The sequence below is a fragment of the Dermacentor silvarum genome, chromosome 9 (genome assembly GCF_013339745.2).
Source record: "Dermacentor silvarum isolate Dsil-2018 chromosome 9, BIME_Dsil_1.4, whole genome shotgun sequence".
In the NCBI taxonomy this organism is placed as follows: Eukaryota; Metazoa; Arthropoda; class Arachnida; order Ixodida; family Ixodidae; genus Dermacentor; species Dermacentor silvarum.
In genome coordinates, this window is record NC_051162.1 from 56,518,243 (window position 1) to 56,543,510 (window position 25,268).

Below are 25,268 nucleotides of genomic sequence, written 5' to 3' on the forward strand. Positions count from 1 at the left end.
AGTACAGCCATGGCGAAAAGCAAGACGAAGAGCCCGTGAAGGGTCGCGAAATGGCCTGTGCCATTGTGGCCAAATTGGATCACTATTAGCACACTGGCGGAAGTTTGCTGAATGGGCCTTCTAAATACGCAGTTCTCGTTCAGAACGGGAGACTCATAATTTGACGTAAGATGATTTTTCCCCAAAAACACCCAAGAAGCGACGTTCCAATGTGCGGCTTCAAACCAGAACGTAGTGCAATTCCATTTCACATTTTCTCAACATAACAATACCGTTATAGCTTAGTTATACTAGGCAAAGTAAGGCCACTAATTGCTTCTATAATGCAGATGGGGCACTGATCAGAGGTGGACTGGGAGTGCGACTAGAGTTTGGCCAGCCTTCCTGGACCCAATATACATGGAATCTCGCATCTTAGACTTTGCTACCCAGTGCTGGAATAGATTTAAATTTGCAGCAAGAATTCCCCTTGCATGTCATATGCGTCCGTCACTCGCTTGATAATTTCATTCTTGACAAAGCTGCTGTGTTTGCGACAAAGTAGTTGACAACGAAGATGCTATGGGACCTCACCTTGACTAGGTTGGCGAGGTTGCACGTGGATCCCTTTTGAGCTCGTTTCCTGGCTTTCAAAATGTCTCTGATGAGAGAAAAACGCAAAGTGTCAGACAATTTCCACTTGCGAGACTATTAAGAACGCGGCTGGGAGAAAAAAAAATATTCTGGGCCATAAGACAGTCACATCACCGAACAGTGCGAAATACATGGTACCCGGTGCTGTCTTTTCTGCATATCTCTTTTATTTAATTGTACTGCTGAACTGCTATATATATATATATATATATATATATATATATATATATATAAGTTTAACACTTCTCCCTAACAAAAGTTACCATGAAACACTCGGTATATTAGATGCGCCCAGCAATTATTTACAGTAAATTCTGCTGAAAACGTTTAATACAAGAGAATTGATGGGAAGGACTGCAAAGTTTAAGCCTATTGGCGATTCTAAGCTACGGCTCCACATGGCTGCTGAGAATTAATGCATGAGGTTTTTCTTACCGGACAGTGAAGCCTATCTTCTTGTTCAGTTGTTCCTTGAAGTATTCCGTGTTGGCAAAGTGAACGGGGCCACCAAAATGGAAGATTTTGATCTTTGGAATCTCGTCGACCTGTATAAAATGCCAAAGTTCTAGTCATCGATTGCAGCAAATCCAAGACTCCGCCAACTGTGAAATTAATGTGGCATTCTAATAATTCGATTTTTTGTGCACTTAGTTCTGAGATGGCACTGACAGAGATGCACTTCATTGATGATTCAGCACATTGCAAAAAGCATGTGTCCTTTAGATCGAGTCATAGTCTACGACATGGACAACATAAGCTCTTTCAAATAAATTACTTATCGATGAAACACAGCTTCGGCGTTATTTGTGAAAAGATGCTATTTGGAGATTCTGTTAAACTTCACAATACCATCTGCCCACCTTGGCACTCTGTACATCATTTGTTATGTGTAACCATATTTGCCGCTCCTCAATCCGCAATTATGTCAATAAAGTCTTACCATTTGGTACTTCTTGATGGGCACGAAGAACTCAGTGTCAGCCACGGAACCAAGCAGGAAAGTCTTTGGCCTGTTGAAAAAAAGAATAATTTCCGTCCTATAGCCAAACATTTCTGCTGAAGTCAGTCGCATCAAGCTTTGATGCGATGATGTAAATGAGCAATTGGGGTACCATAAGCAAATATTAAGCAATTTTTCTCTCTTACATAACCGGATGCCATAGTGAATTGGAGAGACGTATCGCATGAACATTCGTTTTACGTCTAGAGATTATCACTTTCATGTAATTATCAGTAGTTAAACATTGCATTCACGTGCAAAGGGAAGATGATATTTGGGCAACCCAAAACAAACAATGCAGACAAAAGAAAGTTCGTTATTTCACCCTGTACTTTCGAAGAATGACGATCGCTTGGCCGAACAGCTTGAAGGAAAAATTACGAACGAAACAGTGGCCTTGGCCTGTTTAGTGGGTCCTATCTCAGTCCTTGTCTTCTAATTTGCGTACGCTGATATTATTCTGTACACTGTAAACCACTTGGGCCAACAACAGGCAATCTTCCTTTCATCAACGCAAGCCTCGGGTGCTTTCGTGATATTTTGGTCAACTAGAATAGACCTGCGCACCTCCCGTAAGCTGACCTCCGAAAACTTAATGGCCAGATGCGCCATATACACCCGTGAAAATACTAATGTTGTGCTTCAGCTACGTACGGTGAAGGTATCATTGCAACAAAGGAGCTTTGCAGCATCAACTCAGAAGTGCTTTTGAAACGCTCACCTCTGGATCTTGTAGATGAGAGTGAGCAGAGAGAAGCCAACGCCAATGGCGAGCCCAGTGATGACGTCGAAGATGACGGTGGCACCGAACGAGACCATCCACACTTGCTGTAAAATGCAAGGGGAAAACATTATTTGAAAAAATTGGCTTTCATAACGATACTTTATACATTTTGTCGTCTGCATAGTGACTGGTCCTTGCAATTGCTGCTAATAAATCCAGTTGGACGAACTCGGAAAATCGCGTGAGCTAGCATTTCAACGAGCGGACTTGGCTTGACCTTGGTTCCAGTTATTTGTTCATCACTTGAAACCTTTATCCTGATGTTAACTTTTATCTTGTTTGGACTCATATTAAAGCCGCTTGACGCAGTATAATCTCTAATTTAGATAGAACTGTTTAGGTGCTGTTTTTATACAGAATACAGGAATTCGCAAAATCGATTGCATGGAATAACTCTGTGGATGGTTTTGCGTGCACCGATCGCGAAATTCTTTGCCATTAATTGAATTGAAGCAATTCTTTCATGGCAAAAGAATTTATATCACGTTTTGTCTTGCGGCTAAATGAGTACAGTGCAAAAGCAGCGAGTCGGGTACTTACTCCGTCGATCTTCGAAATGTCCCAGTAGCGTTTAAAGTCCTGCACTTGCATGACAATCTTCTTCAGCGAAGTCACGATGATTGCCGCCAGGACGCACTGAAACGAAATAAATGAAATGTGTGTTATATGTCGTAGTAATTGAAGCCTAGTTAGTTGATCATACAGAGACAGGTTTAGGAAGACAAGAGGAGGCAACCAAGTCTCTCCTACGTGTTCTTCGCGTGCAATTATAACCACGAGAAATACAGGTGAACTCTCAGGAAGGCACCCTGAGTAAACGTCAGTCACAGGAAGCTGATTTACATGACGTCGTTCTTGCTGAATTACATCGACGAAATTTTTAAAGAACGCGCTTAGACTTAGTACACTAAAATATGCCAGGTTGGTCACACAGCGAAATAGCTACGTTAGGCTACGGGCTTTGACATTTTTTTATTTGCGTGCATTTGAAACAGTGTCTATTCTCTTCATTTTCGTCGATTTGATAGAATGATTCAATGGAAGGTTTGTCATGGCGAACTCCGGGTCTGGCTATCAGATATTCTACACTGGAGATCCAGTAGAAATTTTGATCCCGTAGTGTTTCCAACGTATTTCCAAGAAATGTGTTACGAGCATTCTTGCATTCTACCCCCGTCGGAATGTGTGAGCCACCGCCTCAAATCGATCCAGCGACCTCGTATTCAGCAGTTACCACGGTGGCTTCTTAATTTCTCATAAGATCCGGCTGACACCTCCGTGTATAACATGGTGGAGGTATTACTTGAAGCAACAAAGGTAAATTTGTTACCTTTGTTGTTGTTCTACATTATTAATACATGTGAGCCAGACAAATATGCCATCGAAGGGACGGTTATCCCAACAAACTTAAACAATAAATCCGAACAAATGAGAAATGTTCAAAAACCACGAAAATTGTTAAATGTTAATATTCATGTCAAACTACTCACTATAGGCAGCTCCTCCAAGTAGTGACCCAGGAACAGGACCATCAAGACAATGATGGCGATGTTCACCACACTCACAATCTGTTTAAGGAAGAGGTAACATGTCCACAATTAAAGCATGCCTTCTTCTAGAGATATCACTGACTGCAATCTCAGAGTCTAGAAATATAGAAATTGAATATTTCACTCAGTAGGTGGTTGCTTCAGTTTAAAATGACCTCGTTCCTACCGTTTATGATGTAACAAGGAAGCGTAGAAGCATTTTTTTCTTTCTCAGTGACACTTTCGAGATAAAGCAAGATGAAAATTCTGCTCACCTGAGTCTTGCCACCGGCGCCCTCTTGCACGGCACTACGAGGCACAGATGCGGCGATTGGGAAGCAGGAGAAGAACGATGAGAACACGTGACTCGCTCCAAGGGCGAGGAACTCCTGTTTCCAGAGCAGAAAAGAATGAAAAAAATATATTATCTTCATGTAAGTCTATTGACAAACGCGTAAGATATACTTAAAGACAACAGACCAGTGTTTCGAGAGTTTGAGCACATTGTACGCCGATTCGTAAGAGTATTATAGCTTAGCTCCTGTTTGCACTGGTTAGTGAAAGCTCTTGTGTGAAGCCCCTTGTGTGTCACATGTACCTCCGAGGTATGCGCTAAGCTGGCGTTTTGTTTATAACAGCAACGCAGTCAGCATTCACAACCGCCACTCGCGGATGTCATGTGGCCATGTTTGTCACGCTGCGAAGGTCGCGAAAAGCCGCATTTATGATAAATCAATGAACGAGAAGCAAATATGGCTTGGAAAATGTAAAATCAAATGTTTCACGCAATATCCACGAGTGAGATACGATAAAACTGGAAAAAGCCGTAAAATTGTCGTAACATTAGCCTGATAGGAGCCTCATGGTGATCATATGGGGCTAAATGGAGAAATGCCTACGGCCGGTTCAGCATTGGCCCATGAAATATTTCTACCACGCCGAGTAATCACGTCTAGAACAAGAAAGATTAAACAGGTCTTGCCAAAATAAAATAAAAGTAAATAAATAAGGCACTGCATTGGCAGTGAGTATTTGCGAAACTTATATATATATATATATATATATATATATATATATATATATAACACGCGTTGCACTCTGCGCTCAAAGCTTTTTACATCAACAACTTGTGGATATCGACGTACGCTGTTGTCACTGATATATATATATAGTGCAACGCGTGTTTCTTTTAGACATTAGCCTCAAAGCTAACACGCACCTGATTGGCGTCCACAGTATAGCCGTGCTTCTGACCAAAAATTCTCCCCAGCGAGAGAGTGATGGCGAAGCTGACGATGGCCAAGGCAAAAGACTCGGGTAGGATGCTTGCGATGAGGTGCGTGTTGAAGCTGGGAAGCGTGGGCTCGGGCAACCTGCGAGACAACGAGCACGACATTACAATAACTCCAAACATGTAACCGCGAATCGTAAGCGTTTCTTATGCTCACTCGTATGTACGAGTTGAATTCTAGTCGACAGGTCTTGGCGACCGTGTGTAGACTCGGTGCGAACCTTCAAATGTGCACCCCACTGTGTTCTCTCTATCTCCTCTCTATCTCCTTTTCGTCCCAATAGCCCCTTCCCCCATTACAGGGTAGCAAACCGGACGTGCGTCTGGTTAACCTCCCCGCTTTCCTCTCTTATATTCCTCTTACTCTCTCTCTTGTTAAAAGCACCAAGTCGGCAGGGGCATGAGTGTTGCGGAGTCGCGGCCATGTCGTTGAAAGCCTATGGCTCTGTTCACGCTAGAAAGACATCGACAGTCAGGATGAACGGTCCGTATCCTTCAGCAAAGTGATATTGTGCAGTACGGACTCAATATGGAAAAGGCCAGGCGTCCTATACTCGGCTGTGGGCATGCGAGCTGTGGCTTGGTTTCTTTTTGCGAAAAACTGCACGTTTTTACGTGTAAAGTGCCTCGATATCATGCTCACGACGCTTCGTTATAGATGATCATCGCGCCACTGTGGCTTGATATGAGTGCTCACTGGGAAGTTCACGTACCTTTTTTGCCACAGTTTTTGTAGTTAGCTATGATGTTATAAAAGTCATGTTACCTCTCGGTGGTTAAATATGTAATCTTTCAGTAATTTGCATTTACGTCAATTTTCTTTGGTGGTCAAGTACATTTTCCTGCACTTTAGAAACACTAGCAAACCACAAACACGTCACATGGAACCTGGGAATACCTTTGATAAAAAGACAGCGATCTCTTAAGTTCTTCAAAGTGAATATTGTGTCAGTTACGGACATGTATGTTGATAAAATGTGTATGTGTATTCTAGCGCTTTCGGTATGCGACAAAATGATTGACGAACCTCGAAGCCTTACATTAATAATAGAGATCAACCACTGTTAAGAAAATGTGTGTCAGGATACAGTGATTCCGAAATTGAAATTACTTCGACGACAACTTACTTTTCAGGAATAGTGCCAACAACTTCGACGCCGTAGTTTTCCCTGAGCTTCAGGTAGTGGGATCCAACTGTGAAGAGCACCACCTTGAACAAAGATAAGGAAATAAACACTTTAGCTGACTCTGTTTTAGTATAGTTAAAAGCGTGCGCACATACAAAAAAAGAAAGAAAGGAAACGAAGGAACCAATCCATACAAAATTACATTATGCAAGCTGCTAATCTTTCGAAGGGTTGAAAAGGCTGACAGAAATTATCAAAGCAAATATACTGTAATTCTGCTGTAACAAACAAATGTTGAAAAGTGCATTGCACCACATATTACGACGGAACGGAGAATATGGGCGCTATAACGTAAAATGATTTCAAACTGATTTGATTCCAAACTCCTGACGTCAAATTTACGTAACCACCTGACGCAAGAATTCGGCGGTGACCCGCAGCGTTGTCTGAACAACCCAATCAAACACTCTCCTTGTTTATAGGAGGTCACATTTGCTCACTTTCAAAACCAATAACATTGTCTACACTCAGGAGTTTTTCTTATCTAATTGGCTGGCAAGAGGCGAGGAGCACGCTCTAGCGGAGAGGGTTTCGATGGGGCCTGAAAATTGATAATGACAGTGAAAATTGATAACCGCATGAAGAAGGTCGTGCCGGCTTCTCCGATTGGTCCGCTTCGCCTTACTTAGCTTGCGATGGCTAGTCGAAAATCGCGGCGGCGTGCGACGGAAGGATAAGGATGCCGCTAAAACGGATTCTCAGAAAGGAAGAGTTGACAGATCGATGTCATATGCATACCGAAAGGGCTCGATAAAGTTTTTACTGCCCCGCAAAAAGGTTTATCATGCGTAAATGAATACATGCTTACCGGCAGGTGCCAGTAGCGAGGGCCTGAGCGATCGGCGGGCAGCCATCTTTTATTCCTTTCGGAACGGGGCAGTCTGTGGCCATTCAGAAAATTTTTCAGTTTTGTTCGGCATATTAATGTATTTTTTCGCGTACACGTCACTTTGACGTGGTGAGTTTTCGCAGTTTTGTGAGGTCGCGTGATAGAAAGGCGAAGTGGGCGTAGCCAGAAAACATTGGACCAATAGCAGAGTCCTAATGGTGAAAAGGCGTCGAATCAGGAATGGTAATTTTTCTTTTGTGTGGTTTAATCATGCATAATCAGTGTGCACACGTTATATCAGATGGGGAGGTATCGCGGTTTCCGTGACGTCGCGTGACAGACAGGCGAAGTTGGGAGTGGCCCGAAAATCTTTTGACTAATCGTGGAGGCTGATTACACAAATTGGAACCAAAACAGTTTGGAATCATTTTACGTGATAGCGCCCCATATAGTAATTAGGCGATGGAACGCATCACGCTAATGAGTTCAGCAAGACAACAGTGAGCGGGTTTTCCGGAGATGAGTCCGAGTCATCTGTGTGTAGCAGCACGCCACCTTGCATGTTCTGTCCATGCAGACAGCCCGTACAAAGCAGCTGCAGTCATAAACGGCACATGTGTGAAAAAAGGCGCATATTTGTTGTGGTAGTACATTTTTACCTTGAAATGAAAACTGTTTTCGGAGCAGTTTGTTTTCTGCGTCAGGCAAAACGTACACTTCGCAACGCAAGAAGTATGCAAACTGGTCTTTATTTTTTCGGCAATGAAAATTGCTTGCTTCTGAGATGAATGACGTTGTTTGAATAGAAACGCCTCAGCAGTCCTACTTAAAGAAGTTATAGCACGCCCAAAAACAACCCACTGAAATGTAAGAGCCAACTGAGACGCCCTGACTCATCGTTATGCCAGCGCTATCACCTTAGAGGCGACGCTCTTGTCCGATTCATGTCTCGCCTTTTGTACGGTGAATCCGAATCAACGTGATAGTGCCAGGTCTAAACTTTGAAAACACTGAGGCTATTATTCATGATTTTCTATTCAATAGGCGTAACAGCCGCATCTACTTACGACGGTGAGTTCGATTGGTAGCGGGATTCCGAGCCTGCGGATCACGGGAGGATCGAGGAACAGCTTGACCACCATGATGACCACGATGGCGACGAAAGCCACGAGCGTCGTCTGCCACGCCACCTCGTGGATATGCTCGAAGAAGGCGTACAACGTCTGCGAATAGCAAATAGCAAAGCTTAAAGATCAACTCCACACATAATCATACTGCTCTTTGGTGGCATATTCTCCCCGTGACAACAAGGCAGCGCCGGATCAAACACACTTTAATTTAAGTTATTGCTTCAGGTATGTGCAGTTTTCTTCCACATAAAAAGCCTCAAAACTGGCAGCGTCCGGTAAAGTCACAAGCTTTATGATAGTAAACACGGGAGGGCTTGCCGCTCGGTACAGGCAGAGCACTCTGGCGAGCGGCGGGAACTCTCTTGGTAGTTTCGTAGGTTTAGCGGATGCATTCCGAGATCGTGCTTGCGAGTCGTCCGATGCCGTCCGCTTTCAGACCGTAAGCCAATGCGCCAGGGCTTCAGACCACACGTACTCCTCTGAGCAAAAGTACACGCACCCGACATTCCGCGGTAAAGCCGATTTTCTCCTCCGCCTGCGAATGTAACTTAAAAGTCAGTGCAGCAGTCCCAACCTGGCACTGCGTGCTTTCGAGTGAAATCGTCAATTTCACTTTGTGCGTCCGAAATACGATGAAATTAGTTTTTCCGCCGAGGCTGTTGTCCGTATACTTTTGCTCGCGGGTGTACCTGCATTTCCTGATGCCACGCAGCAGTAACAGCACCAGCGCGCATTAGGGCGCGAGTCCGCTAAACCTACGAAGTGCAAGAATTATCTGGCTGTGCCGTGAAACGCGCTCCCACGTGTGCTATTATAAATCGTGACACTGCTCATGACAACGTGGTTCCATCCAGTACTTGCAGATTATGTATGGCTGTTCCAGAGCTGAGGCTCTGGCAAGGCTCCTACGGCAAAGGTAAAGATCGTATGTTGCGCTGCGCTTATCGCCTGTTCTGCGACAACGCTTGAATGGAGATATCATGAAATGATTTATGGCAAAACGATGGGCTAGCTGTTTTTTCTCCGACACACACAGGCCCTTTATCCTTTCTTAATGGCTCACAATACCGATGGCTTTTGCTACAGGACACGAATTTTGCGGAAAGTGCGTCTATCACCTTGGAAGAAATGGCACAAAGAAAGACGACACATAGAACTATAGTCGACAATACAGATACCACGAACAACCTTTTGTTATGGGACCTGTGCAGTCGTGTAGTCTTATGTGTCGGCTTCATTTCCGGTATCTCACAAAATCTACCCGTATTAACTTGGCCAACACTTAGCCCTATTCAGAGCATCGTTCATGCGCAAGGAGGCGAACAAACTCAATAAAAGAGGCAGGCTGGAAGTGTCCCGTGACAAAAAAAAGAGGAACGAACCTTGCTTGTATGCGCTCACCTTGTATATGGTGAACATTCCGCTCATATGGGGCACATGGTTCCCAAAGATGGACCCCAGCTGGCTGATGACCACCTGGACGGCCACGCCCGTAGCGAAGCCGTTAACCATCTGCTCCGAGAGGAACACGTTGAGCGTGCCCAGGCTTAGGAAGCCAAACACCAACTGGAAATAAGCATCGTGCAACAGAAACGGAAAATGTTAATAAAAGAGAGTTCGTAATTTTTTCACTAGGCTATTAAAGGCCAACAGCAAAGAAATAACGGGCTGTGTGAAAAGGCTCCTCACAAAAAAGATAAAAAAACAGTGAAAAAACACTTTTTTCCCGATATTGTTGATGCATAGCAGCCCCCATGCAAAATTGTGCTTTCGTTCTAGTATGAGTGAATACACCACAAACTCCTCGCAGGAATAGATGTTTTTGATACGAAAACTCAAACGAACGTCGTCATTAACGCTTGCCGAAAGTGATGCATGGCCCAGAGTGCGTGGCGCCGAGGCGACATTGTATCTGCTAACCTCCAGGCGCACGCGTCATATATGTTAGGTGGTGCTTAAGTGCTGCTCATAAAAAAATTAGGCAGTTACCAGTCCTGTAGCTTTGACAAGATGGCTTCCATAGTAGTATATACTGATTTGTAACCAGTTTAGCTAGATAAACGGAAATTTTGTTGCAGTCGGTCTTTAATGGGCACCTGACTCACCTGTATAATGCCAATGGTGAAGCATAGTGCAGACGTGACCTGCGTCACTGTGTATTGTCCTGCGTGCGTGCCGTTGTGTATGCCAACCATGGGGTGATGACCACCGGTGTCACCAGAGATGAGTTCTCGAACAATGCCACCCGTCATCATAGACATGATAGCATCGGCACCTGCAGATAAAAGCAAAGTGGTTTGCATTTCCTACCATACGGCATCCTCCTCGTAGTTTCCGACTGCGGTGCAATGAAAACAGCAGTTTAGATCGCCGCGTAGAAAACACAAAATATTATTTATGATAGAATACGAAAACGTTTCTGAATATTTCCAGCCAAATAATACGAAAGAAAGGAAAGAATAAACGAAACACACTTATATACATATTGAGCCGAAACTACAAAGCTTTTCACTTGTGCCCGTGCTTTTTTTTTCATTGGTGACCACCTTCGCTAATAATATGTTCAGCATCGCGTTCGAACGGCACTAATGGTTCTATGGTGTTAGAACATTCTTGTGAATACAGGAGCGTGATTAACAATGCGTGAAAAAGAAAAGCGTCCGTTCGAAGTCAATGTTTCGAATAGCAGATTGTTTTTTTAAAGCCAAGTGCCATTGTCGGAATCATGGCTCCTGGCTAATACTTTTCATGCCAGCTTTTTGTCAATAAATATAAATTCCACTCTTTCGGCAACGTTCTTGTGTTCTTGAGAATAAGTTTATAACTTAAAAGGCTGACGAGACATCATTTATTAAAACAACTTCGCTGTTAAAGCGTTACTCCGCAGTATATACGCATGATATGCGTTCATAAGTACGTTTGTGTGAATACCTTATCTACAGACCGACCTAGTACAATTATAGCTAAATTTGACAGACTGAATCAGCAATCGCACACCCATCTTCGTAGCTATAATATCTATAAGTATCTTCGTAACGCTTAGCCACGCTGCGAAATCTATAAGAACCCATCCCTGCAGAAATGTAAACGGTGACTATCTGCATTTCATGGACGAAAAGCTTGGCGAACCAAGTAGGAAAAGCATCATTTACTCACCAACAGATGCTTGCCTGACAGTGCCCATAATGATGTAGATCATCATCGGGAACATGGCGTTGTACAGGGCGAAAACAGGAGGCACGGAGGCGAGAAGTGTGTAACCCAAACCTGCAAGGGCGGGGGGGGGGGGGGGGGGGGCAGAAGCAAACGCATCAAATACGTTAGCATATATGCCAAATAGTGCGCAATTGTATGACTTGGCATGTGATAGGAGACAGATTTGACGCCCTTGCTTGCTCATGCAAGTACATTGAGTCGCATGTTTATCAACATGACAAACATATCAGGCGCGCATTTTATTATGGCAAGTGATCAGGTTGGATATGTTTACGCGAAGAAAATTTGACCAATGTATGTGAGGTTATCCAAATTAGTTTTACATCACCTTTTTCTAACATGTCTTGAAGCGTGAAAGCGAGCATATTACAGAAACAATGTACTGAGTGTAAGCCTTTGCTGGGCATCAAAGTAATCACTAAATAATGGTAAGGTTGTCATGCGAAATTCTTTCCTTTTCCTGACTAACAGGATTCAAGTATGCACGAAAGCTAAACCTTCACAATGGCACTAAACCTATAAAAAATACGTCATTCTTAGTGACAAGCAATCAATATCGAACACTCTGATAGCACGCTTCAATAAAATAAAAGTTTTTGCTGTCAGGTAGGTTGTATATCACTTTTAATGGTGGCGGAATGCAATACCGCTCGTGTTGCGGGCATTGGGTGCACTTTAAAGGCCTACTGGCATGGTGATTTATACTTTTCATTTCTTTACAGTCAATAAAGGTCCGAGGCGTCTCAGGCATGTAAAAAATACTCACAAGCTTCAGAGTGGCCTAAATAATTTGATTACATAGCTTGTAAGTCAATTTAAAATATAGTGTTTAGTTAGCTGGATGTCTGTTCCATTGTATTATATGAAGTTCTAGTAACAAATTACCAACCTATTTCGGCGTTGTTGTGACAAGGCATTTGCCTTCTGCTTTCAAGAAGCCGTAGATTAGAAAAGTCAAATTATTTTTCCTTATTAATTAAAGGACGTCAAAGCACATCCGTCTTCCGCATGTGGGCACACTTCGGTAGCATATACACATGCTAACAATTGCGCACTTTCGTATTTGCGTGACACTCTTACTACGATGTCCACATTTAACTTTCAAATGAAAACGGTGCGAAATGACAGACTCGTTGGCGGGATATCAAATGAGCGGGTTTATTGACAAACACGCCTACGCTGTTTTTGCCTTGGAATATCGCTTCCAGGCTTCCCGGTTCAAGCTTGTTCATTTATTTGTGGTTTCCCGCAAATATGCCGTTTTCCTGGCAATATGAGCAGTATGAACAAAACAGTGAATAAGCATGTTGTTTCTCTACAGCCGGAAACATTTTTTTCCGGCATAAATAATATTAAAGAAAACGAATGACAATAACTTGGGACGTTGGAACTAGCGAATGCGAGCACGTGGCATGGACACGGCTTGCACAATTCGCGGGGAAACAATTTTTTTATTTGAATAATTCTTTTTTTCTTTCTGTCCTTTTCAGTTGAAATGGAAAGCCGGTCGTCAAAGGATGGAATGCCAAAGAAGGCGGAAAATAAGAATAACAAGAGGACGTGATAGCAAGTATGAAATGTCGTCCACCGGCAGAGGTCACACAGGAAGGACAGTGCTCCAGACAGCATGATAAGGGTGCATTTTTTGCAAACAAGTGTCATTCCTTCCGGAAAACAGACAAAACGAGAGACCCTGTTTGACACAACTGCGCACCTGTCCCAAAGTAGAAATTTAACGAACGGATCCTCACCCGGAGAAATGTCAACATTCTGTTTGCGCGACAAGTCCCGTTAAAGTAAAGGATGTGGAAGGCTGCGCCGCGGTTTTGCTATGCATGACCGAAAAAGGCGAAACGTTTATCGTTCCCAAACTGCTGTCGTTCCCAAACACTGGTCGAACCCTGCCAATCACTTGAAGCACCCGGCTTTGTGGAAATGTCTCTCTAGTTTGGATATAGGCCCAGTTTTTGTCTGCCTTGTTTGTCCCGTCGTCTTGTTTTCTCTAACATGGGACGTGACAACCACGCAAATGTGGCTTTTTTGCTGAAAGGAATAAACAAAACAGAACAAGCAAGGACCCTTGTTTAAATTTTTTTTTGTTCGTGAGCGCATCCGTGATTCGCCAGCCGTTGTCAATCGTCTCGGGTGTCTGAAAGCCGACCAATGAGCCATTTGTGAATAGGGAAATAGATTGCCAGTAACTCATACGACACTGCGCCAATACCAAGAAGACCCTCAAGATGTAGTATATCTCGCAAGGCTTTCATTACGCGTAGTTCTGTGAAACGGCCTGTTATACCAACGCATTGGCATCCATAGAATATGTACACCAACGCAAAATACGACCCATAAACTGCATAGCGTGCTTGGGAAACGAAACTTGGAAGAATAAAGATTTCAGACGAGATCTGACTGTTTACTGATTGTTATGAAAGCCCGCACTCGATATTTTCGTGTTCGTGTTTGCTGGTTCTGCGATCATGAGATAGCTTGGCTGGTGTTCCGGTCATTTTCTTTGTTGTTGCAGGCATCAGCGAATGAAGTATTACGTAAAAGCATAGCTGGCAATGTCAATTGCTCCTAAAATATTAGGGTGCTTCTAATGCTGCAATTCCCCACATTGCCTGCTAAAATTTAATACAACATCTGCCACGGTTTGTAACGCTTCATATCTGCTTTGTTAGTGTAAATATGAAACTTAGAAACAGATAAACTGGCTGCACGCACAATCGTAAGTAATAGCGTCTCAAAATTGACTGACAGAAAAAGTAAGCAGAATGTTGAAGGGAACACTCACTCTGTGGCACTTGAAACATAGCCACGGTGAATCCGGTGACGACATCGGCGAGCAGGTACTCCTTCACGCGATACGTCCGCAGCCATCCGAACACGGGTAGCAACCTCAGCGCCTGATGCTTCAAGTGGCGGGTGTTGCACTGCGACTTGCCGATGCGTTTTAGCACGTCGCCCGGCACAGTCTTATGCTTTGGCAGCTGGATGTATGTGTCGTTGAACCCAGCCTACGAGCGCACGAAAAAAAAAAAAAAAAACAGGAAGAGAGAAGAAAACGTATGAACATGTAGTTCAGCCACGAGTGGTTTATGAGTGTTTTACGACCGGTTTAACTGGCGTTTACGTGGATAGCTTATAAGTAGCATCTTGCCGGCCGCTCTGTCACCCTTATGGAGAAAGCATTTGCAAAAAAAAAAAGCAAAAGGAAATACAATAGAGGCTTATTTAGGATCATTGCGGAAACCTGAAAAAAAAAAGGAAGAGGCATCTCGCGTGGAGATATTAGGGCGTTTTAGAATGTGTGCACCTAAGGTTTAGGGACGCAAACCAGCGGGTTTACGAACGAATGCAAAATACATATACAAAAGAACGCAAAAGTGGTACTAAGGCGCAGAACAAGGGCGTGGCACTTCGGGTGCGCCAGAAGTCACATTGGTTAATCCAAAACTGTGCACTAACAGATAACCTCAAGTCAAATGCTCTTTTGGTACCTACTCCTGAAACTGCAAAGTTTACAGGGTTACGAAGACGATTTTCACATTCCTGGGTATGTGAATAATGCTTGTTTTACAGTCGTTGCGTGCCCAAGACATTATTCCGCATTTGCAGTGACGTCACACGTATCGCACGAAACGGGCGCTGCATAATTGAGGCCTTGCCTGCCGGTAGCAGCCGGCAATGTGCGTTTGGCATTTGGGTTCTGCGCTAAGGGGCGAGGCTACTGACATCTAACGAGAACAGTCACGACCGTTCCAACGCTGGCCCTCCTCGATACACGATGTGAAGAATGATCACTGTGTTCATTGGCTTAGAACGCATATGCTGACTGGGCTAATGACCAATAAAAATAGACCCGTGCATGCATCGAGACGGCGTTCGGTGTGCACGCAAAATCGGGTGGGTCGATGATGAACAGAGTTCTTAGGTGGCTGCTGGTATTGGAGTGGCAGTATCTCTATCCGGGCCAAGACAATGGTGCGACCAGCACGACAGACGTACCATGTTATTGAACGTACGCTAGCGAGAAACACTCAACTAGTTTAGACTCATAAGTACACTTTGGAAATTATATTTGCGCTCATTTTGGAGCAAGAGTTTTAAATAAGATGAGAAAATAGAGGCCTAATTCTAATTTCTTTTTTTTTTCATTTTGTGCCGAGATCGTAGCACTGGTGTTTCACGGTGACGCTAAGTATTTCAATGTATTTTCGCGTATCCGCGCTGTTGTGGCTGAGCAATAGTTTTTTAAGCTTATCACGTTGTGTCATCCGTAATTTTCAAGTACATCGCAGTCCTCATTTAGCGATAACGACTTAACTAGACCGAGCAGACGCGTTGAAAATGTTTGACGTCATGAAGACCTGGCGCGGAAATATGAAGGTGGCGTCATTACCAGTCTTCCGCTATTTTCCATCACTCATTCATTAAAGAAGTGAATAAGGTCGTTACTAAATACGTCAGAGATTACTCTCTATTCTGAATCAATCAACGAGGTTACTTGCTTAGTGTATAGGTCTCGTCGAGATTTACCTATCAGCGTTGTGAAAGCCCAGTCATTTATTCTCTTTTGCCGTTGCCATTCTTATGAAAAATAAATATGCCCAAGCAAATACCTATGCGCGTGGCAGGGACATTCTCTTCGTCTCCCTCCCATTCCTATTTCTTATTCAGATGAAATTCAGACAAAAGAGAAGAAGCAGCGAAGAGGCTACATCAGTGGTGAATAATAACAAAAGTCCCCAGGGGACAATCGAAAATGAGAATTATACTGTATTTGACGCCACAATGTGGACAAGTTGAAGCGTCCCTACATTTACACGCACTCTCGCCCCTCAAGAAAACGTGACTTAGGAAGTACGTCCACTCCGGTCGTGAACGCGAAACCTCCACTGACAGGCCGATGAGATAGCGAGCGGGTGCAACCGCCGCTGCCCAACCCAATTTCGCAAAATTACGCATCGAAAGCGAAACGCGCGCTTCCTGCTCCCCTCGGACCTCCCGCGTTTTCTCGAGTGCAGTTATGGGACACCGGAGCAACCGACCATTCATTCGCTCAAACACGCACACATACACAGAGAGGCACTTACACACCTACACAGATTCTATACGACGGGTCCGGACTCACACAATGTCGGCACTCTTTACAAGCAACGCACACGCATTTTGACGAGCACACAACGCGAGGGACCCTTTCTCTCATGCTCCGGGCTGCACACGGAGAACTGGGCTAAGGGGTTAATTGCACTATAGTCGCAACGACAGTGAAAGACTCTCGCCGCTTCGGAAGTGGCTCGTCGTTTTTTTTTTTCGGACCCTTGCATAGCTTCCGCTTTGATGTTCTTGAGAGAGCGAGTTAGAACTTGCTTGCTTTACATTTACAGCTGGCCAATGTGTAGCAGGCTCCAGAAATGTCGCTACTCTGAGTTACAGGGGCCCGCTTGTCAATGGGTATTAAAGATATGTATACAGTTCAACTAGGACACGTCTAAGTAGGGAGAGTTTCGAAGGCGTTCAGGATCCGCTCTGCCGGAAGAATATATTTACGCGCGTTTCAAAACATGAATGCTGCAGGTGGGTGATGCGGAAATACGATAGGCGGCGAGATAAGCCTCGACAGGCTCAGAAAGCCATCAACTCCACCGTTTCCGTGCTACGCATAATAGAGCAGCCGGCCATTCCTTATTGAGAAGTCTGTGTTGCACGCTTATGGAACCAGACCAGAAGCAACAAAGTCACTCCTTCAAGTGTTCTTGTTCCTTTTGGTTACATGCAACGTCGTGCTCTCGAGAGTGATGCTATACGAATGCAAGTTTAGTGTTTTGCTCATTAAATGCCGATATGCGGTCTTTGCCGGCCTTATATTACATATGACACGACACTGAATGATATTTTTATGTAGCTTCAAAGCCATGAAGAGTCACGAATAAGGAATAAATATGCTAGCCCCAGAGATGTGGGACTCGTCCTTGCAGTCTCAGGAAAAGCTATCCCGCAACTAGCGCAAGATACTGTCATGCATACTCATCGTGATGTGGTAGCAATAAAAGCGCGGTGTGTAATGCTTCAGTTACAAGATTTCAAGTTCTCGACAGTGTGGCATCCTAACTATGTATTGCAAGCAGCGGGAAAACAGCAAGCACGTTTACAGTTGGCACAGAAAAAGATGGGATAGAGAGTGACATGCAGTGAAAAATTGATGGTCGAGTTTGCCGAGTTGGTCCTACCCTGCAACATATGGTGCCTAGGACGCAGCTCCGCCGTCTGCTCAATACGCCACAGGCGGCATTGCTAATGACGTCCAGTTACGTAGCAAAGGACATCGAAGCCTTAATGCCTTAATAATGGCATTCCAGCTACGTAATTGTGCACTCGCGCTGTCGCGGTGCCTTGTTATGTCTGCTGCGTTACGTATTCTGCAAGATCTGCAATTATTGTACTGATTGCAGCTGTAATTTGATGCTGAAGGGAAACGTCAAGTGAGCAAATTGACTAAGGCTGCTTAAAAGCAAGCCAGTCCTCCATGTTGTGAATCAGCAGACAGTTTAATATGGAACGCACGTTCTCCACGAAACGATATGACCTTCAGTTGCTCTGCCAGAAAAAAAAAGCCCGCATTTTGGCACTTATTATGGAATTGCGGAAATGGGCAAAAAAAAAAAACGAATTCGAGGCTAGCGAAACTAACGGTATGCTCAGAGAGCTCCTAGTGGGGATGATATTTCAATGCTTTCAGAACTGATTTATATTCTGGTGGATAAACAATACTACGCACAAAATAAAACTTTGACGCGATCCTGCCAGTTACTAAATTTTTTTATCAGCTAACGAGTGTAAAGTCCGGACTTCAAAGCCAACTTCTAAGCGAATGCATCTGAACCCTATGCGTTCATCAGTGGATTGCTTTCCGGATCTAAAAGCTTCAAAAAATAATGAGCTAATAATAATTATCTTCCGACAGCAAAACTACATCACCAGAAGCAAAAACACTTTACCCGAAGTACCCGAAGATGCCAGAAGACTGATATTGTTCTGAAAGATATGAGGCAGTTACCTTACTGAAATGATAGGTGACGAATCACCCAGAAGCTTTCGCAAAAATGGTTATATGGTGTGTCTTCTCCAGCACTGTGTCTTGGTTTCAGTAAACACGCCGAACATAATTATGTTCGATTCGGGCACGCATGGCGGCGCTCAATGCGCAGGTTCTTTAGTGAAAGGCGATTAGGGATTTGATGGGGAAAAAGTAGGGAGACCCCAAACACCAGAGGCGTACAAAAACGAAGCTCCCTGTATTATGGTTCAGAAAGTTTGATGCTTGGAATTTTCAGTCTCTCAAAAGATAGGTAATACTTTAGGCAAAATAAGGAAAAGAGCTTGGTGGTGCAACCAACTGCCCCGTTTCAAAGGGGACGCTGATAGCATCCATCCATCCATCCATTCTTCAAAATATAAGCAAGAGAATGCTCACCTGCGTGAATGACGGCCTATGCACGCCGTAACGTGCACAATCTTGAGGATTCATGCTGCAGCGTCTGAAGGCGTAGTCTCTCTTGACAGGCGCGGTCGGGTTAGGACATCTGCGAAGACGTGGAAGAAAAATTGTTGCAGGTTAAGTGCGTGCCGGTGATGAGGGCGCAACATGAAAGAAGACAGGAACATTGATAGTGGGTTTGCAAATGACTGGGGCTAGACACGTGTGGTATTGATCGGCAGTGCGCAGAATAGGGCGAAGTTGGATCGGGTGCGAGTTTTCGGAGGTCGCGAATGTAGTTCCCAGTGGTATTCTGAAAAATATTCGTCTGCTGTTCTAAAATTTCTTGTAACCGAAATCGGTGCAGAATCCAGCAATAATGTGTTCCCAAAAGCCCAGCGTGGCAATTTGGGAGGTAAATCGTTTGACTTCCTGGTCGAAATATTCACCTGAAATTTCTGTTGCTGACTGCTTAAGGTAGGTACGTTTACTGGAGTCCAGGCGCAAAGATTGAATGCAGCTCAATTTTGGTCGATCTGCTTCATTTGTGTAGGAAACATTGTTTTTTCCTTCTATGGTAGCGAACATTGCTCGCACAATTCCAGGTATTACGATGTGCGCATGTATCAGGAAAACAACATATTTTTTTTCTCTTGCTGCTGCTGCCGCTGGAATATGCGCCACAAATAGGCGTATACCACGGTCACAGATCACGTGCTATGATGGATCGTCAACAGCTGCTTCGTCTACAGCGGCCCAAACAAGTGTCGACTTTGCAGCTGTATATATTGCAGAATTTCGTGAACAGTTGAACCAATTCTTTTTTGCGTTCCTGTTGAATCCAAAATATTGATAGTCGTGCTCATTCGAACATAGTTTGGAAAGCTCGCTTCAGGCAAAGGTAGCAAACGAGAAATATGCGCACAACAGCGGTAAATCCGTGCTGCTCAATTGCCAGGCTGGAACAATATTTACCGCTCGCAATGGCGTCTTCTGTCTTTTTGTTATTGCAAAGAGTACGTGAATTTCCCTACCAACTTCATTGTCGATACTTGTGAAAGCAAACTGTACCGCGTATGAAAAGACACATGACAACAAGATGCAAAACAGCCGGCGTTAGTAGACGAAGTCGAAAGTGAAGACGGGACTTGCAGCTAGACAAGACATCGTTTGGCTTCAACCAGTTGAGCTGCATGTAGCGCTCCACGTATCCAACCAAAGATATCGGTCATTCACTTAAGATGCGCCGTCAATGAGTCATCACTCCTCTCACACTAAAATAAAATAAAAATCATATTCTGACATCCACACAACTGCAGAGGTTACCATGTTTGTAGTGCTAGACTCCGTCGGCAATTACTGACTTCCCGTGACCCTAAATAACAGGGATATCAATGCATACCTACGTTTGGCCAATACCTCCCGAGAATTTCCGGGAAGAAATGTGCTATGTCTGTCACGTTATACCCTTTTGCAGGATAGACTTTAGCGTTGACATCGAGCAAACGCAGAAACACATTGCATATTTAGAGAATGTTAGTTGTGACGAACGACCTGTGTTAGTAAACATTATTCCGCTATGCGCTGCTTGGTGTAAAAAAAAGTTTAGGGATACGCCACCGAAATAGAAATAGTCCCTTTTAACATTCTAGTCAAAATAAGCAACAGTAAATAATCATTTACCCATTGTAATATATCACCTGTAGATGATTATAGTGAACGCCGAAACCACCTGACAACCAAACTTATCGAATTACTTTTTTGTGGTGATGAAAATGTGACCAACAAATATGTCGCGCGCATCTCCACACCATCATATTACTCGAACAATAACTGTACGTTCCCCTTTAAATTATAAGACGACGCACGCTAAACGTTCAGTTGTATTATGAATAATTCCGAGCTACTTATTACAAGATTGATGGAAAGTTTTCTGTATGAAGTTAGCACCTGCGTATCATGTAAATTATAAAAACGAGTTATTCTTCTCGAAAAAGGACTCAAGTAGTACCGAAGGAATGTGCATTTGCACGTGTCCTACATGTAGTGACAGTGTTAGTTTTGAGGTTTTACACCCAAGGTGATGCCAATTTTACTCTTTCTCGCGTGCACCCCCTTTCTTTCGCATTTCGGGGCTACTAGTGGAACACAGTCTTCAGCCTTCTATAGTTGAAATGAAATTGCAGGATAGTGCTGAGAAAGCTAATGAATACAAAAGAAAGCTCTCAATATTGTTGTGCTCCTACGAGATGTGTTGTTGTAGCCTATCCTGTTCTTCTTTAATTCATCATTGTGAGATACATTTTCAGTAAAGTTTATGCTTCATGCCAACATGCGCATGCGACTCAGTCGACCTTCGCCTCCCACACACAGCTGGCGAAGGACGCTCTTGTTCTAAACTGCGACGCATAAAGCGGGAAGTTATTGCAAATAGGGTGGCGTACTCTCTTTCCCACAACTCACACATATTAGGAAAAAAAAGAGAAACCATCACGAAATATGTTTATTTGATTGTTTTTTTTTACGCAGGGGACACCCTGTGCTACATTCAGTACACCTTGCAGAAAAGCTGACATTGGAAGGGTTGATATATTATCCTAAAGAAGCGTCGATTTGATGAGGAGTCCGAAATGTTATGTCAGCTCGCAGTGCACGTGCTTATTTGCTTGTTCCTGCCGCACTTGCTTATTTCTTCATCGATATCAAGCAAAGTGCTGTGGGCAGCCAGGAACGGGCATGGGCGTTGGTGTGTGTTGTGGCACAGGCAGCCGCGAGAGCAACAACTCTCAAGATTCCCACGCTGTAAATAATAAGGTGTAACTCGGTCTATACAGCACACCCTTACAGCCAGGAAATTGTGTAAAGATGTGAGTTAAGGATCAAGTTACACCCTTATTAACTTCTGAGGGTGTAAGTTGGTGTTGGGGTGTGTATTAATTATACGATGATGTACACCCTTATTAGCTTTTAAGGGTGTACATTAGTGTAGGGGTGTGAGTTACACGCTGATTTACACCCTCATTAACATTTAGGAGTGTAAATTGGTGTAGTGGTGTAGTAGTGTCAGTTATACGCCGATGTACTCCCTCATTTTAAGACTGTAAATTGGCGTAGGGGTTCGAGTTATACGCCGATTTACACCCGCATTCACTTTCGAGGGTGTCACTTATTTCAGTGCACCATCTACCACTCGTGAATACTGACAGAGCGTAGCGCGCGCTCGCGAAAAGCCCGAGTACAGAGAAGAACAAGCAAGTGAGAGGCAATGTGAAAATTGGAAAGCCTGGGTGCAGCCCCGGCCTCGGCTGGCTCGCCAACCCTGACAATAGACAACTGATAGCACGTGACTAGGCAACCCGTGCAAACCCGTGTTAACCAAAGCGGCAACGTCCATTCTTACTACCGTTGTCACTGTCGGCAGACATATCCGGTCTCACTCCAGCTGTATAAGTGCGGGTGAAGCAATGGGAACACGAAGCCTTGCGTACACAAACGCTACTGTATCGGGCAAAACACAAAAAAGAAAAGAAGGATAAAAAAAGTGATAAACGCTTGGAAAGATAGTCGTGGAAAGATAGTGCATGACTGACTTCAACATGTGGCGAGACTGAAAGACGAAGAGCGTGAAATGCAGCTTTGAGAATTTTTCGTGACACAACTCGACCCCACTCGCCCTAAACGGGGATGTTGGCAGCCGTCCTTTAGAGGTGCGGTTTAGAGCCTAAACGAACATGTTCGGAATATAAAGGGGTACGCTCTTTGCATGAGGACGAAAGAGAGACAGACACAGGGCGGGTGTATGTTACTGTGTCTGGCTCTGTTTTCGTTCTCGTGCAAACGGCACGCTTTTTTAACTTTTTTTTTTCACCACGGACATTGAACATGGGCCATGGGTGACCCACGAGCGCCGCACAAGATTTAAAGGCTCCCAGCTCGTTTACGGTCTTGCGCTTCTATCTCGAAATGACAATCTCAGGAGTGAGGTTTCATTTTCCTGGATGATTTACTGTCGTGTCGCGTGCAGGCGATCTTTTATGAGTGCACACCCCGTGATCACGAACGTAGTAGGCAGGTCAGTACCCTAGTTCTCGCACGAACTACGTGAATCTCGCCGTTCTGCTGCTTCCTCTGATGATTACTCGGATGCTTCAAGTAGCAGTGAGCTTGCAGTAGACATCAGGTGGTGAACACGCCAAGCTTCTCATTTATAAGCGTGCTTTTGCTATTGGCCGTAAGCCTTCGCTAATAATATGTACCGCATTGTGATTTGTTTAAATTTTCACTTGTGAACAGTTAGAACGTACGATCATTTTTGAAGACGGGCCCAGAATATTATAATGAAATTTGGCCAATGAAGACCCACAAGTCAAGCCGGGCGGCAAAGCAAGCTTGACAGCTGTGCAGTTCCGAGGTAGGGTTTCTGCCTGCTGACGGTTAATGAACTGATTTATTGGAACAACTGAGAATGTCGTAGAAATGTTTGAATACTACGTTTATTGTTTTCGCTGAGTCTACAGCCCATGGCGAAGTTTTGCCGCCGCCAATCCACCACGGTGTGCTTGCGCAATATTTCTGCCATATAAGCGGAAGAGAAATCTAGGCAGAAATCTTTTTATTTAACTTTTCCATAATAATTATGAGTTAATCAATCAAGCAACAATTAGTGAAAACGTGTTTTGTAGGTCGCATCTATTGTAAGCTAGAACATTGAAAATGTGATCAAATGTGGGCAAATAATTTAGAAATCTTTTGCTTGTTTTAAAATATGATTTTCATCTTTTTTTCTTACGTTATATGGGCGTAACATCCTAAGAATGTACTGTACGTCTCAAAAACATTGTGTTTCACAAATAATTTCCTATTTTACGCCCTACCATGTTTTTATTGAAGTATATATTGTTGAGTAATAAACTTATTTAGGTTCCAACTGATATATTCTTTTAACTATAGTCATACAGTCAATAAAAATAATTATTGAACCCTTCAAAGAAAGTTGCATGGTAAGGAAAGAGAAAAACTCACAAGTGTCACTGCAACCGAACCAGCTTTGTGTTTGTTTAGAGAGATAGAAGAAACCGGACACCATTCTTCCGAGTCTAAACTGACAAATATTTTCTCTTATAAAAGCAGTAGGTCGTTGGTCGTCATCCATTCCCCTTCTACCATGCATTCGCTATCACTACTGGCAAGCATTCGTTCATACGAACTATTCCAAATTACTAACTGGGCTGTGAATATCGTAGTGGTTTGCAGGCATGCAGCTGGAACAGTGTTACTCGAAAGAATACTCACACGCCCTTCGTAGGAGTTTCGGCTTTCATGGCAGTATCCAGGTGATACCGTAAACTGTGGCTTTCGAAATAACGTAGAACGTTTGCTATCCATCCACTGGCTCTATGGACGACGTGCGTAGGGCAAACATCATCGGAGCGCCGAGATCAACATTGCGCAGGCCATCTGCAACCTCCGAACCTGTTATACACCGCACGTCACTTGTATCGGAGTGCACGCTCGGGGAAAAAACAGAGATTCCGCGCGACGGATCACTTCCCAGTAACAGCGCCGGCGCGTGAACGCGTCGCAATTGTGGTTTTTTAGCGTGCCGACGACGCGCCTGATCGCCCGTTGATCGCGCCGGAAGCTGCGCTTGGTGATAGCGCGACGAGCCACTGCCGCATACGGCGGCACAGGGCTGTGACGCCGTGAGGACGGTAAACAACCGGAAGGCAAACGCCGGGGATCTTGCGACTGCTATAATACGCGCCCAACCTGTACAATTGCGTGATTCCTGTGTATTATTGCGTGGTGGTTGCGGAGAGCGAGAGACAGAGTGAGACAGAACGAGGTCAACACAAGAAGAAGAAGAAGAAGAAAAAAAAAGATGGGCGCGCAAGCCAATCGCGGGCGAGCATGCGACACTATGCGCTGTAGAATACCGGCTTAATTTGTCGTTGGCGTTGCTACTTGTCCGGTGCGACTGACGTGCGCTGATGGATGGACGCGCGTATGACCTAAGCACTGGTTTCAATAGCGAGGATGTATACACTGCTAATATCGTTCCACGGAAGGTAAATATCGTAATTGTAACATTTTTTGCGAATACGCTCCACTTACTTAGTGGAACTTTATGCGGAAGGACATTAAGAGAAGAAGCCCAGAGAAGAAGTGACAAGAAGCCCGACCGAA

At 44.1% G+C, this 25,268-nt stretch overlaps 1 protein-coding gene across 6 annotated transcripts in view; it reads right to left on the reverse strand.

Annotated features, from left to right (window-relative positions):
• LOC119465260 (solute carrier family 26 member 6) overlaps nucleotides 1-25,268 on the reverse strand; it is a 255,292-nt gene that overhangs the window by 9,273 nt on the left and 220,751 nt on the right. For 5 of the 6 annotated variants that reach the window (XM_049655889.1, XM_049655888.1, XM_037726061.2 and 2 more), the window contains 15 exons: nucleotides 19,080-19,188; nucleotides 14,397-14,619; nucleotides 11,540-11,650; nucleotides 10,489-10,658; nucleotides 9,785-9,949; nucleotides 8,321-8,476; nucleotides 6,365-6,447; nucleotides 5,166-5,319; nucleotides 4,222-4,335; nucleotides 3,908-3,985; nucleotides 2,958-3,053; nucleotides 2,355-2,461; nucleotides 1,574-1,643; nucleotides 1,069-1,178; nucleotides 574-640 (listed from right to left, as the gene is read on the reverse strand). In XM_049655889.1, the coding sequence (XP_049511846.1) occupies nucleotides 574-640; nucleotides 1,069-1,178; nucleotides 1,574-1,643; nucleotides 2,355-2,461; nucleotides 2,958-3,053; nucleotides 3,908-3,985; nucleotides 4,222-4,335; nucleotides 5,166-5,319; nucleotides 6,365-6,447; nucleotides 8,321-8,476; nucleotides 9,785-9,949; nucleotides 10,489-10,658; nucleotides 11,540-11,650; nucleotides 14,397-14,619; nucleotides 19,080-19,133 (1,758 nt within the window). In that variant the 5' untranslated portion in view covers nucleotides 19,134-19,188. Of the gene's footprint in view, nucleotides 1-573; nucleotides 641-1,068; nucleotides 1,179-1,573; nucleotides 1,644-2,354; nucleotides 2,462-2,957; nucleotides 3,054-3,907; nucleotides 3,986-4,221; nucleotides 4,336-5,165; nucleotides 5,320-6,364; nucleotides 6,448-8,320; nucleotides 8,477-9,784; nucleotides 9,950-10,488; nucleotides 10,659-11,539; nucleotides 11,651-14,396; nucleotides 14,620-19,079; nucleotides 19,189-24,374; nucleotides 24,419-25,268 lie in introns of those variants that run through there. The other variant, XM_037726060.2, reaches the window with a different exon arrangement.